This window comes from Artibeus jamaicensis, unplaced genomic scaffold, assembly GCF_021234435.1.
Source record: "Artibeus jamaicensis isolate MK-2021 breed Jamaican fruit bat unplaced genomic scaffold, CSHL_Jam_final scaffold_916, whole genome shotgun sequence".
In the NCBI taxonomy this organism is placed as follows: domain Eukaryota; kingdom Metazoa; phylum Chordata; class Mammalia; order Chiroptera; family Phyllostomidae; genus Artibeus; species Artibeus jamaicensis.
The window spans coordinates 39,433,175-39,452,673 of NW_026522059.1; the positions used below are offsets into that span (position 1 = coordinate 39,433,175).

General features: G+C 36.4%; 1 protein-coding gene across 2 annotated transcripts in view; it reads left to right on the top strand.

Annotated features, from left to right (window-relative positions):
• Positions 1–18,996, top strand: part of ARMC1 (armadillo repeat containing 1) — a 30,574-nt gene extending 11,578 nt beyond the window's left edge. For both annotated transcript variants that reach the window (XM_037148939.2, XM_037148940.2), the window contains exons 3-7: positions 781–872; positions 11,729–11,918; positions 16,623–16,739; positions 16,824–16,898; positions 18,169–18,996. In XM_037148939.2, the coding sequence (XP_037004834.1) occupies positions 781–872; positions 11,729–11,918; positions 16,623–16,739; positions 16,824–16,898; positions 18,169–18,360 (666 nt within the window). In that variant the 3' untranslated portion in view covers positions 18,361–18,996. The remainder of the gene's footprint in view (positions 1–780; positions 873–11,728; positions 11,919–16,622; positions 16,740–16,823; positions 16,899–18,168) is intronic.
• The last annotated feature ends 503 nt before the right edge of the window (positions 18,997–19,499 follow it).

Genomic DNA, 19,499 nt, shown 5'->3' on the forward strand with positions numbered 1-19,499 from the left:
AGTTGAAGGGTAGAGGACCAGTAGAAAAGGTGGAGGTCAGTGAACTGAGATGGCTGAGTTGTAGATGGTGTAGTTCACAAAGGTATTGTTCTGGAAATCGAGCACCAAAGTCTTTGGTGAATGTGAGAGATTAGGAAGGAGGTCTGTAAACCAGCTAATGAAATCCATAAAGAATCAGCATGTGAAGGAAATACTTGCAAAATGTACTTTACAAGGAGAGCACCCTAGAATAAATGAACTTAGAAAGTAGAAATTTGTGAGGTGAATTCATCTTTTTGCTCCTCAGTTAAAAAAGAAAAAGACATTTTAAAGGTGAATTGTAAAACAAGAAGCATTTGATTCCATAAAGGTGGTTGTGTGGTTTGTTCCCCTCAGCAGTTTATTTTAATTTAAATGTGAAAAGCACCAAGGGAAATGATGGCTATAGGGACTACTTCCTGAAATTAATAAATGAAATATTGTTCCTTGTATCCTTCACAAGATGAAGTGGTGAAGATAAAGCCAGAAACAAACTAAATTTGACCTTGCAGATAAGTTAGGAACCTTCATTTCAAAGAGCAGAATCAGCTACTTCAGCTCAAAGGATCATTTCTCCCGTAGGGGACTGCTCTGATTATCACGTTTAAAGAAGAGTTTCTAAACACTTCAAAGCCAGTTGATTCTAAAAACAAAAGGCTATTTTTTCTCTGTTTTTTTTTTTTCTCTTGCAGTAAGTTACTAGTGGGTTTACTTTTGAATAGTCTGGACATGTGAATTAATGTGTTACTGTTTCTGCTGTAGGCGCTCCGGTACTTGGCAGAATGCCGTGCTAACAGAGAAAAGATGCAGGGAGAACTTGGTATGATGTTAAGCTTGCAAAACGTTATACAGAAGTAAGTACAATGGTGTCTCCCAATGCTGTAGAAACATGGATCTTCTTGTGAAATGTGTCATGATGTTTAACATATAATTTCATTGAAATTTTTATTCTGATACGGGTTTCATGTCCAAACATGTTGTATTGGTCAATATTCTTATTATTCTTAAAAATGTTTTCATAATAGTCCTTATGAAAATGTCCAAATTTTAATTAAAATGTTGGTGAACACTGTACTTAACAAATATTTTTTAAAAAGAGAAAATCTTACATTGTGTGAGGGTTTATAAAGTAAATTGAATTGCTAGCACAGCCACACAGGTGAGTAATCACATTTGGAAATAGGCAGCACAAAATTTTGTTACTTCCTCCCAGTCCGACTGAGAAGATCAGTATCATGGCAAAAAGGGCCTCTGGCGAGATTTCCCTGACTGTCCTTCACTGCCTCTCACTTAGAACTGTTTAATTTGAATTTTAGCTAATGGGCGGTTTATAATTGTATCTTAAATCTTACAAAGATTTTAATAACATTTATTGTCTCATTTTGTTACGTACAACTTTTTGAGGTTGATTAGACAGGTAGCAGTTTTATGGGTGAGGAAAATACTGAGAGGCTGTTACTTGTCTGTGGGCCTTCAGCTGTGTGGCCTCTGGGGGTATATGGTTTGCTCCTTTCTTAGTCCTTGCTGATTTCTTTGTAGAGGCTAGAAATTGAAGACTTAGTGTTTTGATATTTCCACTGTGTCTGGAAGGAAAAAGGTAAGCTTTCTGAGGCTTTATTTTTAGTTTACTCTGTATCTCAATTGAATATGATGAGATGACTGCCTTTAAAACTTAAGTAATTACTTAACTTGATGTTTTAAAACTTACCTTGCAGTTTCTTTGTCTTGAGTGACTGTTCTTTGTCTTCGTCTTAAGAACAGTTAGTTCTTATTTGTACTTGCCAAATGCTACAAACTAAATTGTATCAGTGAAGAATCATTTAAACTGACCTCCAAGGCAGTGTTTTTTGGTTTTGTCTTTTTTTCTTTTGAGTGTTTTTGGCTTCTAGATAAATTTTATTTTGTTTACAGATCACTTAAATATTTGTTTTCATGAATTCAGCTACCTGATAGACTAGTTCTTTGGTCCTTTGATCTTTGATAATGACAAGATAGAGACTGAAGGTTTTTTTGTTTTTATTTAGGCAACCATTAGGAATAAATAAACTATTGACTGCCATCAAATGTGTTAATCATTCCAATGGTTTGAAGCCAGTTCCATTAGTAAAGATTTGGATTCTGGTTCTGATTTGAGGCAAATAATTTTTTTGCCCACCAGTTTCCTCATCTCTAAGCCACAAGTAACACTTGCAAAGTAATTGAGACTCCAGTGGGATAATATATGTAGAAATGCTTTGTAAATTCTAAAGTGTTATATAAAATAGAATGTTGCATTATTCTTATTTGTAGTATACTTAAATGCCCTATAGTTAACAATTTTGAACTGGCACATTTAGTGCTATTGGATACAGTGAAAGGTTTAAACATAATATGGATGTTTCTTTAGTGCTATTTTATCCATATGATGAACTTGGAAGGTTATGTATTCCTATAATAGGTATAGTTATTAAAGTTGAAAATATGTGGTAAAAATTTGAAATGTTAAGAGATTAGATAAGTCCTGGCTAGTATGGCTCAGTGGATTGAGCTCCAGCCTACAAACTGAAAGATCACTGGTTTCATTCCCTGTCAGGGCATGAGCCTGGGTTGTGGGCCGGGTCCCCATTTGGGGGCAAACAGGAGGCAACTAATTGATGTTTCTCTCACATATTGATGTTTCTCTCCCTTTCTTTTTCTGTCCCTTATCCTCCCTCTGAAAATAAATAAATTTCTTCTTCTCTCTCCCTCCCTTTCCTTCTGTCTAAGAATAAATAAGTAAAATCTTAAAAAAAAAAAGAAAAAGAAACTAAGCAGGTAAGAAGAACAGAGACAGAATTGTAGATAGGGAGAATTTTTATGATGGTTGCTACATGGGAGGGGTTGCGGGAGAATGGGTAAAGAGGTGAGGGGATTAAGAAGTACAAATAGGTGGTTACAGAATAGCTATGGGGGAGGGATGTAAAGTACAGTATAGGAAATGGAAAAGTCAGAGAACTTATACACATGTCCCATGGACATGAATAGTGGTGTGAGGCTTGCCTGACAAAGTGGGGGGTGGTGGTTGAAGGGGTGCAAAGGGGGAAAACTTGGGACCACTGAAACAGCCTAATGTATAAAATACAAATATAAAAGGAAAAAATAGGAGGAAGTCTGCTTGTATCCTTATAAGAGAAGTGGGTTGTCAGTGTAGGTTATTGTGGGCAGGAGAGATGCATTAAGAAATGGAAGTGGTTTATTGAGGGGTGAGGTCTGTAAGTAAATGAGGATGAATAAGGTTGGACTACAGTCTTCAGATTACAGTGCACATTGACATCTGTAAAAGAAGGTAGAGAGGACTGAATGAGATGAGGAGGGTCTCAGATTGCAATGCAAGTTGGACCGCTAACACAGTGGGGAGCTCCAAAGCAAGGTTTACCCTGTAGGTGAGTTCTCATTAGACAGAAATAGCCACACCCTGGTGCCCCCATGATTCAGTCTTTGGCTTGGGCCTGCCCTGGAAGAGCTAGGCCTTGGAATGAAGGATTGAAAGGTGGGTTGATGAATACAAAGCCACCACATTTGGTGGCTCTACTGGTGGACTTCTGCAGCTGCAAGGCATATATCTTTGTTAAAGGAAAATCCAAGCATTGTATCTTCATGGCTAACACTAGTGGCTTATCTTTTCAATTGAAATAAGGTATTTTTGTTAGGACAGTGTGGTAATTGTTGTTGGCTCCTCCAGTAGTAAAAACAGATGTACCTCTGTTATACTCTCCATTATTATAATTGGTCCTGTAGCCCTTTCAAAAGTGGAGATATGATGTAATAGTTTTCATGTACATTTTACAGATCATTTGGCTATTAGAGATCTCAGATTTGAAGGTTGCCTTTCAAGCTTTTAAAAAGTCACCTCTGTTTACCATAATTACCATTTTAGAAGTTTGTATGTTTAAATGTTAAAAGTATGTATTTTGGCTTGTAAACATTAAGACTGGATTTGGCATCCCATTTTTATATGGGTCACCTTGACAGGCTGTAGCACAAATGATGAGTGTTCTGTACTCTTAATTGTTTTCCTTGGTGTGACAGCCAGCCAGTGATGCGGCAATTCGTACAGGATCTCTCTGTTTAAGAGTACTGACTTAGGGGGAGATTTAGCTGTGACTGCTTGGAATTATGCAACTAAGGAAGTATAAAATAGATCTCCCCATATCCCAGAAAGAGCCACAGAACAAGGAAAATCTGTTGCGAAGGGATGCTGCTTTGAAGAGAAACTTTCTATTTGACAATGATCAAAGGGGAGACTAAAAAGCTGAAGTAGGTAGGGAGAGTGGAGGTTATTCTTCACATAGGAAGCAGAGAACAACGTTTTATAAAATAGGAGAAATTCTGCATACTAAGAGTTTCATGCCCTTTAATCACCGTATTATGTTTTGCTGCAGAATGTTGCTGAGATTTTTAATGGGTTATTCAACAGCAGATTTTACTTGTGTTGAGTGGTGCTTATAGATCAACAGTTGGACTGTTGCTTTTGGTTCTTTAATTGTGAAGAGAATTTGAAGTTCTCTGTTACTCAGAATGAATCTGGCTTTATGTCCTAATTTTAATCTCTTCCATAAATAAAATCTTGTCATTAGAGATAAGAACCTTTTTACATTTTATTTTTAGTCCTGGATCCCTAGGTAAAGAGAATTTTCAAAATGTCAACATAGAACATAAGCTAGTTTAAGACATTTGTTCATTAGTATTTCAGGAGTAATACTTCTGATATAAGATGCATTTTATATAAGTACTTGTGAATATCTAACATTAAGTATACTATAAATAAAAACCACTTTAATAAAATATGGCATCACAACTTTAAAATCTCATTTAACCTGGAGAACTTTCTAAAATTCTAGATTTTGAAAAAATAAATGGTGGTCTATTCCTTTTGTTAAAATCTTGGATAATAAGCATGTGCTTTCATTTCTTTTTTTCTGTGTTCCTTTTTAGAATATCATTTTAAAATCTTATTGCAAGTATATAGTATGTGGTTTATTTGTAAAAACTAAAAATTACAAAAAGGAAGAAAACCCATCATGCCAATTATTTTCATTTACATATATGATGTCAGACTTACAGAAAAGCTATAAAAGAGTACAACTATGCCTTAGTACCCTACATTTGATTCCCCAAATTTGAACATCTTAACATGTGCTCTACCATTTAACTTTATCGTTCTTTCTCCATATATATTTAGTTCGTGTATATTCATAATTTTTATATTTATATATATATATCTTTTCATTGTGAAGTCTGTGTTTTAAGATTAAACAAAAGTATGCTTTGTCGTGTTTGCTGCTTGGATTTGGGGTTGGAATTCTACTTTGTTTGATATCAGCACACAACCTCTGTTTCCATTATTTCTACATTTGCCTATTCCTTTATTTCTGAATTAGTTTAACTGTGCCTTGTTTTATGAGCCAAATTGAAAATCTTTTTTAAAGTGCATTTATAGTTGTTGACCAATGTATTTCATTTTAATTCATTTTTGTAGCATTTAACCTTGTATATTAAGTGATAATAGTTTTTCTCTGCATGATGTTTTATTTTGAAAATTCCTTCTGATAGAAATATTTTTCTTACTGTTATAGTGGTTGCTTTTGTTGCTTTTTAACAGTGTAACTGTTAAAAAATGTTTTCAGTTGACTGTTTTAATTAAACTTCCACTGTCTTGCTTTTTAGTTTTTAATGGTAATCTTTTGACTTCCACCTATTATGTGTTCCATAGTCATTGAGTTTTTTTATGTTTTCCTCTTTTCTTCTCCCATCTCCCTTCTTTAAGTTGCATTATTCTACTGTCAGAACATTTAGATATTCTTTCATTCTCTTTTCCACCTTTGACTTAAACTTAGATTTACAGTTAAATATGTAAAATGTTCATCATCAGTCCTTTTGCTCAAGTTCTCCCACTCATTTCTTGGTTGGTTGAAGTTCACTCTCAAGTAGATTGCTCAAGAAAGGCTCAAATTTTTTTTCATGTTGAAAACTCTTTTCGCATAACTTTGATACTTAAAGGATAACTATGTTGGATCTGTGGTTCACCTTTTGTTTTTTTGAGATTCTTGAAAATAATGTCCCATTTTGCCTTGATTTTTGTGTTTTTGAAAAGTCAGATGTCAATCTATCATATAAAATATAGAAACAATAGCAGTATAGTAAGTCAGTAAGAACTCTTTGAACATCCACGTATAACAACCAATTTTACCGTAGGTTAATTGGTATAAACAAGAGTTCCTACAACATCTCATTGACATTATAGCAAAAGAACATTGAATGATACGATGTTGTTTGAGAGCCTGCTATAGTGTTCTTAATATATTGGGAGCATTCTTCCATCTAACTATTTTTCTGCAACTTCATTCTAAATGGCTGCAGTTATATTCCACATCCTTTGTAGTTTTTTCAGTGTCTTTTTTTATTTTTATAATTATTTAAAACAGATGTTGGCAATTTTTGTTTCTCTTTAACAGCAGATAGTAAATCATTTTTGGCATTGCCAGACAGACGATCTCTGTTGCAGACTGCTAAAGCAGCCACAGATAATGTGTGAATTAAAGGGCTCTGGCTCAACTATCATAATTTCCCTCCCTTAAGCTTCATTGTTACCTAAACAGAGCGGGTTAACTTCCGTCTTAGAACCCTTTTTAAGTAGGATTGTTTTGGGTTAACAGATGAAGGTTGATTTTTGGGGTTGCATAAATGTTACAAAAACACTTTTTCTTAGCAAATAACACAGGAAAAAAATGAAAGCTAGTTTTTAAAGGAAACATTCTGAAGTTTTTCAAAAGATGATAGCAAGTCACTGACGGTAAGATAGTGTGTACATTCATTGCTTTCACAAAGTATATGGAAGTCTTAACTGGCTTTTATAGGCAATATAAAAGGTTACTAGCAGCATCTAGAACTAGAGTGAATTGCTGTGTATGACCTATAGGAAATATTGTGCTAATATTTAGCATGATTATTTTTGCTGTATAATAAAGATCAGAGTTCACCTTTTAGTCGTACTTTATGAATGACATTTTGAACCTTTTCAATACAGAAAACTAATTAGAAAAGTGGTGAGAAGTCAGTATACTTCATTATGGAATAGTAAATTACTGAGAGAAAAATTCCAATTACTAGATGAAGGAGTCTTTCAAGATTTTTTTTTTTTTTCCTAATGTCAGATTTTAAAGACTGAACTAAATCCAGGGCATTAATCAGCTCTCAATTTTCACTTGCCTAGGAAGATTAGGGCAATTAATACTTGTTTAATTATACATTCTCTGTAACACTTATGGCCAGATGTACCATATAACAAACACTAGACATTTTCTACTTGAATGTTTTGAATCATAGTATTTTAACAGTAATTTTGTTTTATTAATAAAAGACTAAGATAGCTTTTGAATCTAAATGCTCTTGGATTTTTTTGGCTTTAAAAGCATATTTTTAAAATAAGGGAATAATTATTTATAATTGATTTGTTGATCAGCATAGTGTATAGATATTTGGGATACTTCAGATAGTGTGCAGATCAAGAAATAACTTGGTTTGTAATTTATTTTTGCTTATATGATTTTGTAAATCCCATTTTGACTAAGATAAAGTTTAACATAGTTTTAAGAGAGATCTGGGTCTATAAATAGAGGTATTCTCCTCACTGTTTCATAGAAATGGTAGCAATAAAATTGAGCCCACGAGGTACACCAGAAAAACATACTTAAAATAATAACGAGACTGTCATTTTGATTTGGTTATGTTATTCTTTAAAATCTTTTGGTTTTAAACAGAAATTGGAAGTCATTCAGAAAGAATTTTATTACTGTATGGAAATGATGAAACTTTGGAACTGTGAAATAAGGAAGTTGAAATGGCGGTGGTGGGAGTATTTATTTCATTAAATTATTTTTGCTAGTTTCTCATTTGTAAGTGTTTTGCTTATCTAAATAGGCATAGCATATAGGACTCTATAGATGAACTATATTTTTGTGTACATTTTCAGCTTTCTAATTGAAAGCGTGAGTAGCCTCCATAGCTATACAGGCAATCATAAGTGCACATGTATCACCTTTGCCAGTTGTTTTTATTAACAAATGGCAGTTTCTGTCCTCACTCTGTTGCTATTAATAAGGAAGCCACTAGAACAGGTTTATGAGAGAAGTAAGCCCCGAAGCCCAAGGAATCCATCAGATGTACAGGTTATCCTCTCTCCTGTGACTCTGGAATGGTTCTGTCCCTATACCATCCTTGGGAGAATTGAGAAAAGAGTCACGCAGGTAGTTTTTTTCCTCTTAAATTCGTGAGTGCCTCTAGCCTGTGTCCCCATAATCTTTACAACTATATGGTTGGCTAGTATTTAAACCAACTCAGAACTGCAGTAACCTTTTCAATAAACTGTAAATCAGCTATCTGAAAAGTGCTGAGACATGTCCTAAAAAAATAGTGTTTTTCATAGCTTCCTGTAATACAGAGCCAAACTCATTCAAAGTAATTGATCTCTGTGGTCAACGGTGGCTCAGAAAAGCACCTGATATAATAAATTGAGGGTCCGGAAATTGCCAGATTAGCACCCCTAGAATTGAAAGTCTTTATACTTAGAGTGTGTACAGGCTGAGTAGCAGAAATTGAAGTAATTCCTATTCGTTCAATAAACAAATAGATTGCAAAAAGTTCTATTAAGGCTTTGTAGAAGGTACAGAGAGAATACACCCCTATTCTTGAAGAGAAAGAAGTAGAAAATTAAAATCAGTAGTCAAGTACAAGCATAGTACTTTGAATGCAGAGGGATGAGTAGGGTGAGGAGGCTTCATAAGGAAGATGGTGGTGGAGCTGATGGAAAGGCATTTATAAAAGATCACAATCAGTTGGTGTTGATAGAGGACAGATTTTAAAGGCCTTGACTGTATGTTAAAGGATTTGGATTTAATTGAGCCCTCTTATAGATGAAATGAGGAATATTTTTTACAGTTATGTATACTTATTGTTCATTCACCTAATTTATAATTTTTAGATCTGTGCTGTCCAATATGGTAGCCACTTGCCTATGCGGCTATTTAAATTTAATTTAAATTAAATTCAAGTCTTTAGTTGCACTTGACAGAAACATTTCAAGTACTCAATAGCCATATGTGAGTGGACAGTGCGGGTATGGACGATTTCTTCAGTGTAGAAAGTTCTGTTGGATAGCATGGCACTACATGTTTATGTGAGGAGCGATAGCAGGACTGGAAAGTTTCAGAATGAAAACTCTTGTCTGAATTGTGGTTTTATGATACACACATGCTTTGTGAAAGATATGCAGAAATGTAAATTAAACCATCAGTTTGAATTTGCTAAGAAATCTCTATTGAAACAACTAATATGAATGATCTAATTTGTTTTTTCCTTTTGGATTTTTATGTTGTCTTCTTTTTTTTTTAAGTATACTGTATCGATTATGCTATTACAGTTTTCCCAATATTCCCTGCTCCACCCTGTATTCCCCTCCTCCAGCTTTCTCTGCTCTTAGTTCATGTTTGTGGGTTGTACATATAACTTGTCTGAGTTCTGTTTCCTGTACCATTTTTTACCTCTCCCCATCTATTTAATGCCTACCAGTTATGCTGCTTCTTTCCTGTACTTTATCTTCCTTACTCCTCCCTTTCCCCTCCCCACTGCAAACCCTCCATGTGATGTCCATTTCTCTGATTCTGTTATTGTTCTAATTGTTTGCTTAGTTTTTGTTTTCATTGGTGTTTTTTTTTTAGGTTCATTTGTTGATAGGTGTGAGTTCATTGTCACTTCACTGTTCATAGTTTTTATCTTCCTTTTTTTAGATAAGTCCCTTTAACATTGGGCAGGGTGATGATGAACTCCTTTAACTTGACCTTATCTGGGAAGCACTTTATCTGTCCTTCTATTCCAAATGAAAGCTTTGCTGGATAGAGCAATCTTGGATATAGATCCTTGCCTTTCATAACTTCAGATACTTCTTTCCAGCCCCTTCTTGCCTGCAAAGTTTCTTTTGAGAAATCAGCTGATAGCCATATGGACACTCCTTTGTAGGTAACTTTTTTTTCTTCTTGCTGCTTTTAAGATTCTCTCCTTATCTTTAATCTTGGATAATTTAATGATGGTGTGCCTTGGTGTGTTCCTCTTTGGTTCCAGCTTCTTTGGGGCTCTCTGAGCTTCCTGGACTTCCTGAAAGTCTTACTTCCTTTGCCAGATTGGGGGAGTTCTTCATTATCTGTTCAAATAAGTTTTCAATTTCTTGCTTTTGTTCTTCTACTTCTGGCACCCCTATCATTCAGATACTGGAATATTTGAAGTTGTCAAAGAGGTTCAGAAGTTTCCCTTCATTTTTTTACATTCTTGTTTCTTCATTCTGTTCCATTTGGATGTTTATTTCTTCCTTTTGTTCCAAACTGTTGATCTTAGTCCTGGTTTTCTTCCTGTCACTTGTTGGTTCCCTGAATATTTTGCTTTATTTCATTTTGGCTATTTTTCATTTCTTCTTTCATTTGTTGACCAAGCTCAATCAGTTCTGTAAGCATTTTGATTACCAGGGCTCTAAATTCTCCATCAGCCCTGGCTAGTGTAGCTCAGTGGATTGAGCGTGGGCCTGCCAACTAAGGGATCGCGGTTTGATTCCCAGTCAGGGCACATGCCTAGTGGCAGGCCAGTTGCCAGCGGGGGACGCACTAGAGGCAACCATACACTGATATTTCTCTCTCTCTCTCTCCTTCCCTTCCCCTCTAAAGATAAATGAATAAAATCTTTAAAAAAATTCTCCATCAGATAGGTTGGCCATCTGCTCATCAGTTAGCTCTCTTTCTGAAGTGTTGTTCTGTTCTTTAATTTTAGCCCTATTTCTTTGTTCGGGACCCTGGTAAGTTGTAAAGGGGCAGGGCCTTAGGTGTTCACCTGGGCAGGGCAACCCTTCTTGCTGTGCTAAGGCACTGCTTGTGGGGGAGGAGCCAGAGAGGGAACAATGCAGCTCATCTGCTCACTTTTCACCCAGCTCTCCTGTGAGACTGGGAGTTTCCCTTTCACAGCAGCCGCCCCGCCCAGGCATCCCGCTGTGTCTCTGCTGCAGCCCAGCCCACACAGTCACTGCCCTGGGGAGGTTTCTCAGCAAGCCCTGCCTGTGTGGTCTGCCACCTTGCCATCATGCCACCATTTCTGTCCATCTGCCATCTTACTGGTTTGATTGTTCTGTTTGACTGTTTCTTTAATTCTGTGGTTGTTGGAGTTCCATGTAGTTTGGTTTTCTGGCACTTCTGGTTGTTTACTGATTGTAGATTGGTTATTATCCTCCTTTTGGTTGTGCAAGAAAGTGAAGGGTTTTTTTTACCTACACCTCCATCTTGGCTGGAACTCTGTTGTATTTTCTTGAAGGTCAGACACTTTCAAATTGCAAGTTAAATTTTAGTGTTAATCCAGGGACTTGTTATATCCTGCTCTAGTCGATTTCATACTTAATTAATGATTTCGATTAAATGTGCTTTTATACTACTGTAGTGATGAGTTTTGAATCTCAATGAACCATGGGTATAAAATGAAATGAAATGACTTTATTATAGACTAGATGCTTTTTGTACATTACTGATTAGTCCAGGATTTACTGGTATTTTAAATTGAACAAAGCAGGATGAAGAAAACAAGGCTTTGCAAACTTGAATAAAATTATAGAGTCAGTAAAAGTGACAATACTAATTTATTAATTTATATGTTTCTTTTCAAGGACTACAACTCCAGGAGAAACGAAACTGTTGGCCTCTGAAATCTATGACATTCTTCAGTCTTCCAATATGGCAGATAGTGATAGTTTCAATGAAATGAACTCACGTCGAAGGAAAGCTCAGTTTTTTCTGGGGACTACAAACAAACGTGCCAAAACAGTGGTTTTGCATATAGATGGTCTTGATGATACGGTAAGGTGTTTGGAAACAACATGGTTTATCAGATGGGGAGAGGAATCAGGTTAACTAAATAGTTTTCTCAGTGGCACCTGCTAACAGTCTTTAAGAATAAGTCCTAATATTAGTATTTTATACTGATAAACGGGAGCATTTTGTGCTAAACAGATTTGTTAATCAGGGGATGTTAAAAATTTAAATATTTGTGCTCTAATACTAGCATTTCAAAATACACAAAGCAAAACCCGACAGAAACGCAAAGAGAAATAAACAGATCTACAGTTAGAGCTAGAGATTTGAATACTACTCTCTCAGTTAATAGAACAAATATACAGAAAATCAGTAAAGGGTATAGGAGACTCAACACTAATAATCAACTTGACTTAACTGATATTTATAGAATATCCCACCCAACAGCAAGACAGTAATTCTTTTCAAGTACACATGGAACATTTACCAAGATTGCCCTCCTCGTTTTCTTTCCCTCCTTGCCTCCCTCCCTCCCTTCTTTGTTGGATGATTTAGGGCTTATTATATTACAATAGTTCTTCCTTATCCACGGGGAATAAGTTCCAGGACCCTGCCAGTGGATGCCCTAAAACCATGAATAGTACCAAATCCTATATATGCTGTGTTTTTTCCTATACATACACACCTTTTCACTTATTGAAAGCACTTCATGGCCCCTCTTTGGCATATCCAAATTGTCAGCCTCACTACTCTTGTGTTTTGGGGCCATTATTGAGTAAAATAAGTATTGTTGGAACACAAGCACTGTGATCCTATGGCAGTTGATCCGATAACTGAGAGCACTACTGCGTGACTGACAGGCAGGCAAGCACTTACAGAGTGGAAATACTGGACGAAGGGATGAATTAGATGTATGTGTGGGGGGAGGGGTGGCACAGAATTTCATCACGCTACTCAGGATGGTGTACAATTTATGGATTGTTCATTCTGGAGTTTTCCATTTAACATTTTTGAACCACAGTTGACTGCGGGTAATTGAAATTGCAGAAAGCAAAATTGCAATAAGGGGAGGCCTATTCTAGGTCACTTCATGCATAGTATAAGACATAGCACTGTATTTCATTTCCCTTATCTCTGCCTTAGTGCTGTTGGTATCATCTTTTATTTCTGCATGTGCTATAAGCCCCAAAATACATTGTTATTGCATTAAATATTCTTTAAATTTTTTTCAATATTTTATTGTGATAAAATATACATAGCATAAAATTTACTATTTTAACCATATTTTTTTAAAGACTTTATTTATTTTTATTTTTAGAGAAAGGAAAAGAGAGGGAGAGAAACATCGATTGATCGTTTGCCTTTTGTGCATCCCCAACTGGGGACCTAGTCCATAACCCAGGCATGTGTCCTGACTGGGAATCGAACCAGCGATCCTTTGGTTCACAGGCTGGCTGGCGTTCAATCCACTGAGCCATACCAGCTAGGGTATAAAATAAGTTTTAATACCTATCCTAGTAGCTCAGAAGTAGTATATTACTGTGCTTTTGACTGGCATTTTCCTAATGACTAATGATGTTTAGTATCTTTTCATGTTGTTATTGGCCATTTTGTAGTGGTTGATTTCGAGTTTATTGCATAAATCTTTATCACAGATTTTCTCTTTGGGAGAAATTTCTGTTCGTGTTTTTTTTTTTTAAGTCCTCACCCAAAGACATGTTTACTGATTTTAGGGGGAGAGGTGATAGGGGCATGGGGAGAGAGATCGATCCGTTGGTTGCCTTCTGTACACACCTGATGGGATTGAACCTGCAACCTAGGTATGAGCCCTGACTGGGAACTTAACCTGCAGTCTTTTGATGTATGGGATGATGTTCCAGCCAACTGAGCCATCTGGCCAGGGCATCTCTTCATTCTTTCTTCATTTTTAAGTTGCTTGTTATTTGTCTTTTTATTGTTGAGTTGATAATACCATGTGAACCAATCTTTCATTCCTAGGATAAATTTCAACTGATCATAATGTATAATCTTTTAATATGCCCTGGATTCAGTTTGCTGATACATTATTGACGCATTTGGCATTTGTATTCTCATAAGATATTTATCATTTGTTTTCCTGTTTTTTTTTTCTGGTTTTGGTATCAGGGTCATACTATCTTCATAAAATGAGGTGGAAAGTACCTGGATGAGTTTGTGAAGGATTGGTGTTAATTCTCTTAATCATTTGGTAAAAGTCACCAGTGAAGCCATTTGGCCCTGAGCTTTTTTTTGTGGGAAGTTTTCTGATTATTAATTCAGTCTCTCGTTATAGGTCTGTTTACATTTTTTTTCTTGAGTCAGTTTTAGTAGTATTGTCTTTCTAGGTACTTGTCCATTTCATTGAGGTTATCTAATGGTTGGCATATAATTATTCATAGTGTTAGCTTATAATCCTTTTGTTTTTGTAAGGTTAGTCATAATATACCCTCTTTAATTCCAGATTTAGTAATTTGAGTTATGTTTCTCTTTCTCTTGGTCAGTCTAGCTAAAGGTTTACCAATTGTGTTGATCTTTTCAAAGAGCCAATATGTGCTGTTTTCATTTCATTCTTTAATTTTTCTTGTGAGCTCCTTGGTTATTTAGGAGTTTGTTGTTTAATTTCCATGTATTTCTGAATTTTCCAAATCTTCTAATGATTTCTAATTTCATTTCATATAGTGTATGATTTCGACCCTTTTAAATGTATTGAGGCTTGCACATACCACAGATACCCTCTTCTATTCATTGCCAGAGTTAGCCTTGACTCATCTATTTTTTTGCCCAAATTCTCACTTCGTCTATTTAAGATTCTCTCAACCTAATCTTGACCCTGTTTTCAATCTAGAGGTTATTCATCCTTCCTGGCTAATTCTGGATTCTCTTTGCTCTGTGGAAGTACTCATGTTTACTTGAAAATAGCCTATCCTTGAGATCAAATGTTGAAATTGGATTTTCTACTCCTCTGCAAACCCCCAGGCTTTGCCTGTTGCAAATGTGTTAATTTGTGTGAAAATAAAGATGAATGGGCCTTATGTATCTGTTTTCTCACTGTCGCGTATAGTTGGGATTTAATGTCAGACTGTTGCTGCAAGCTAGGCAAGTTGCTTAACTTTTCTGTTTTGCTTTCCTCACATTTAAAATAAGGAGTCAGGTTAGTCTTGTAGTATTTTAACTTTGCTGTTGTATGTGCTATGCAAACTTTTCTTTACTTTTAAATTTACCTGGTATTGAATATGTGGCAGCGATAAACATGGATCTTTGATGACCAGTCCCCTACAGGGGACTTACAGAACCTGGGATGCGGCAGAGCAGAGCCAGAAACAGTGCAGCAGATGAGCCCCTGTGGGTCTGTACCCTGCCGTGCACCTCTGTATCCCAGATCGTTGCCTGAGCGGTGTTGAAATGTAGTAATGAGTAGTGAAAAAGTGGTTTACATAGAGAGATTGCAAGGGCTTGGGTTGTTTTGAAGGATGTGGGAATAAGTGTGAAGACTGGTTTTATTTAATAGAAGAGAAGAATGAATCAGGTAATTTGAAGGCAGTGCTTCTTAAGACATGATTCAGAGACTAGGGCTCAATTGCAGATTCCTGCCCCCTCAGAAGTACTGAATGAGAACCTGGTCTCAGTACACAAACAGGGAAGTTCAAGTGGTGACTTGATGTCTGGGCTGGAGTTGGAGGGAGGGATGAGGGGAAACTAGTTATTTTTCATTCTATTTTCTTTTTGGATTTTGTCTTTGGGTTCTGCTTGGTATCTAAGTGGGTATACCTGTAGACAAATGAAAATTAAATCATACGAAAGCACATGTCTATGCTTACATGGAAGTGATGAGTATAGTCTACTAAGGACAAAGTAGAAAGAAAATCTCTTGGTTTTAAACATTGGACCTTGAAGTAAGATGAGACAGAGATGGAATAATCAGTGGTATAAGTAGAAGACCAGGGGTAGTGTATTATTAGGAGTCAAAGAAGCATTGAAAGTTGTATGTTAGTTATATTGGAAATGAGAGGAAAATGAAAACCAAAAGGAGGATATTGATAACCCTTGAGAATGCACTGGGTGCCCATTAAGAATGCCATTAATGAGAAATACACTGATATTTATAAATACCAAGTACTTTAGAAAATAGTGAGTCAAACACTGAATGCTCACTAATACTAACTTTAGTTTATTAGAATTTGTCCCTAGGGGTTTTTAAGCTACAGCAGAGGTCAGGAAACCTGTTCTTTAAAAGGCCAGATAGTAAATATTTTAGGTTTTGCAGGGCATATGGTCTCTTACAACTACTGACTTTGCTGTAGAATGAAACCTAGCCTCAGATGTTGTGGTCCAGTAGAACTTTATTTACAAAAACAGCTGGTGAACTGTCGTTTGCCCACTCTTGAGCAGGAGGAGTCTCCGCTTCTCAGCGCTATTTCCTTTTGCTTTAAGATTTAAATTAACATCAGCTAACTTCTTGTTAAAATAATTAAAACTAAATATTAGTAATGAAGCTTGGAAAAAATCTAGCAGGGATTACTCTTCTGTTGATCTTATAAAATGTAGTGAACTTGACTGAGCACCACTCTCCCATGGCCTCACGTATGAGATGGTAGAACTGAAATAGGGACGTCTGTTCCCCATGGCGCCCCCCCTGCCCACATGTGATAACCAGTTCAGTGTGGTTTCAGTTGACTTATTCCCTTTTATTATTTTGCCAATTTTAATACCAATTTGCTTTTACTTTTTCAGTCTCGGAGAAATCTATGTGAAGAGGCTTTGTTAAAAATTAAAGGCGTTATTAGCTTTACTTTTCAAATGGCTGTTCAAAGATGCGTGGTACGAATCCGTTCAGATTTGAAAGCAGAGGTTAGTATTTTAAATGCCTGAATGTGTTTGAGGTTTCAGGTAACAAATCAGTTTTCAAATTTGTCTCTTTTTATTCTGGCCTAGGCTTTGGCATCAGCAATAGCATCAACCAAGGTTATGAAGGCTCAGCAAGTTGTGAAAAGTGAAAGTGGAGAAGAGGTAAAAGCCTTACATAGTTTTCTGTTTTTAAAAAAAATCTTTTTTTAGCTCTACCTGAGGACATACTTACTGATTTTAGAGAGAGGAGAAGGGAGGGAGTGAAACATCAGTGTGAGAAACATCACTCGGTTGCCTCTCCACACCCCAACCAGGACCAGACTCACAGCCCAGGTATATCCCCTAACCAGGAACGGGACCTGGGACCTTAGGTTTACGGGATGACGCTCCAACCTCCAGCCAAGTGAGCCACACCAGGGCTATGTAGTTTCCTTACATTTAACTATGACTCCTGGGGGCTCTTTATGGCTAGCAGATTGCCAGTATTTCTAGACTAGTAGTTGCAAAGTATATAGGAATGTGGTTGGATCACATTATCTTGGTGTTTCTTGGTTAATAGTTAACTCTTTTAGAAATACAGGAAGAGCTTTTGTGGATTTCAGTCTGTTTTTATATCTTATATTTTCTGAATTTCAGACTCTTCTTTTTTTCACTGGTGATGTTTTGCTGATATGTGGAAATGGAGGAGATGTGGCTTCTTTGCTTTGGTTTTTTAAATACTTTCTAACCTTAGTTTTGCCAGTCCAAAAAATAAAGTCTAGTCCTACTCCTGGGCAAATACATATATTGGGAATCTTTGCCCCTTGCTGTCCATGAGCTTTGTGATAAGGGAATGAACCTGTATGGTGTCAGCCCATTGGGGTTCATAGATAAGGAGGTTTGCTGGCCCTCCAGAAGTCCACCCAGTAGCTAGATAATGTGCTTTTGTCTTGTTTATTTTTAAATTTTTATAATTTATTTTTAATCATAGTTGATACACCATATTATGTTAGTGCCAGGTGTACAACACAGTGATCAGTGTTCATATAGTTCACAAAGTGGTCCTCACAATAAGTCTGATGACTATTTGTCACCATGCATAGTCATTAAGATATTACTGACTCTGTTCCCTAAGCTATACATTACCTCCCCATGACTTACTTTGTACCTGGAAGTTTGTACTTCTTAATCTCCTTTCCCTTTTCAGCTTAATCCCATCATCTTGAAATACAAGTTGCACATTTATTCTTGTGTGGTGCTGTCTATATGTGCCTACACAGTGCTCAGCAGTTGGGCCTGCCTTCATGTAAGAAGAACGTTGTCAAAGGAATATAGCCCGTGGACATAAATACTGGGATGATTGGAATGAGAAGAAAGTTGACTTTTTACATCTGACATATATCTATCAGTTATGTTGATTTTGCAGTAACTCTTCATGTGTTCTTTGTGTCAGATGCTGGTCCCGTTCCAGGATATGGCTGTGGAAGTGGAACAGAACACAGAGCTGCCCGACTATCTGCCTGAGGATGAGAGCCCCACGAAGGAGCAGGACAAAGCAGTGTCCCGGGTCGGCTCCCACCCAGAGGGCGGGGCTAGCTGGCTGAGCACAGCTGCAAACTTTTTATCCAGATCGTTTTACTGGTGACTTCACTTTGGGGTGCAAGGACTGTGCGAATGAACAAGGGGCCAGTTTTCCATTGTTGTGGTGAACTGTCAAGTGCAATTTGCAATAAGTTATCATGAAAAGTTTTTAGATTACATGATTGCGTATGCTGCATTTTACATTTTATTGGACAATTTGCCCCACTAAGTGGTAAAAATGACAGGCTACAGGTGGAGTTGCTCTGTTTATGAAGGTGTTTTGGTTTTGTTTTCCTTTGTTTAATTGCCTCACTTTTAAAAAACATGGGTCCACAATTAAACCAAACATAAATATGTGCAGCTTCACATTTTATTTTGTATGAAGCACTTGATTAGGAAAACTCATTTTCTCCTGAAGCCTCAGGACCTATCTGAAGAGAAGTTTTTGTTTTAGCTCAAGTGGTGCATGAATTACTGAATATTTTCTGTGCTTTTCTTCATGAAAGATACTTGTTTTTGGTACTCTTTACTGAGAGTTGAAAACATTTCTAATTATCCCCCTTTTGTGCCTTTTTTTAATTTTGCCAACCATGTATATGGAAAGGTCATCATTACTGATGACATTTTGTGAATTAAACTATATTCATTTGAATGTAGCAGTCCCCTAAAAATACAATTCTACAAAATCTTTGCAATCTTATTTGTTGTCATTTTAATAAAAGTAACACAAAATCGTTCGGAAAAAGGGAAACGTGTATGCGGCAAAGTGCCAGTGAGACTGAGTATGACCAAATGTAGTTTGACTGCTGTTCTGGTTGGTTTGTACCAGCTCTTGAGAGTTACATCCACGAGATAATGGGAACAGCTGTTGGTAGGCCTTATTTTGTGAATAAACACTATCTTCTGTTAGAAAAGAAAATAGTAAAGAACTGACAAACTTGAAAAAGAAAACAAAAATTGGATGCCTACAATGCCATAGTGCCATTCGGTAGAGTCGAACTGTAACACATGGATTGCTTGGTAGGTGCCTGTTCAGTACGTGTTTCCTTACATTGCCTTTGTGAATTTATTATGAATTTGCAGTCATATTAAATGAAAAAAGACTCGATACTTATAAAGAAATAAATCCAGCATTGGTCTACTTAATCTTGTTTCTCATGTCCAGCCAGAAAAAAAGAACTTCAGTGAAGGTAAGGTAAATAA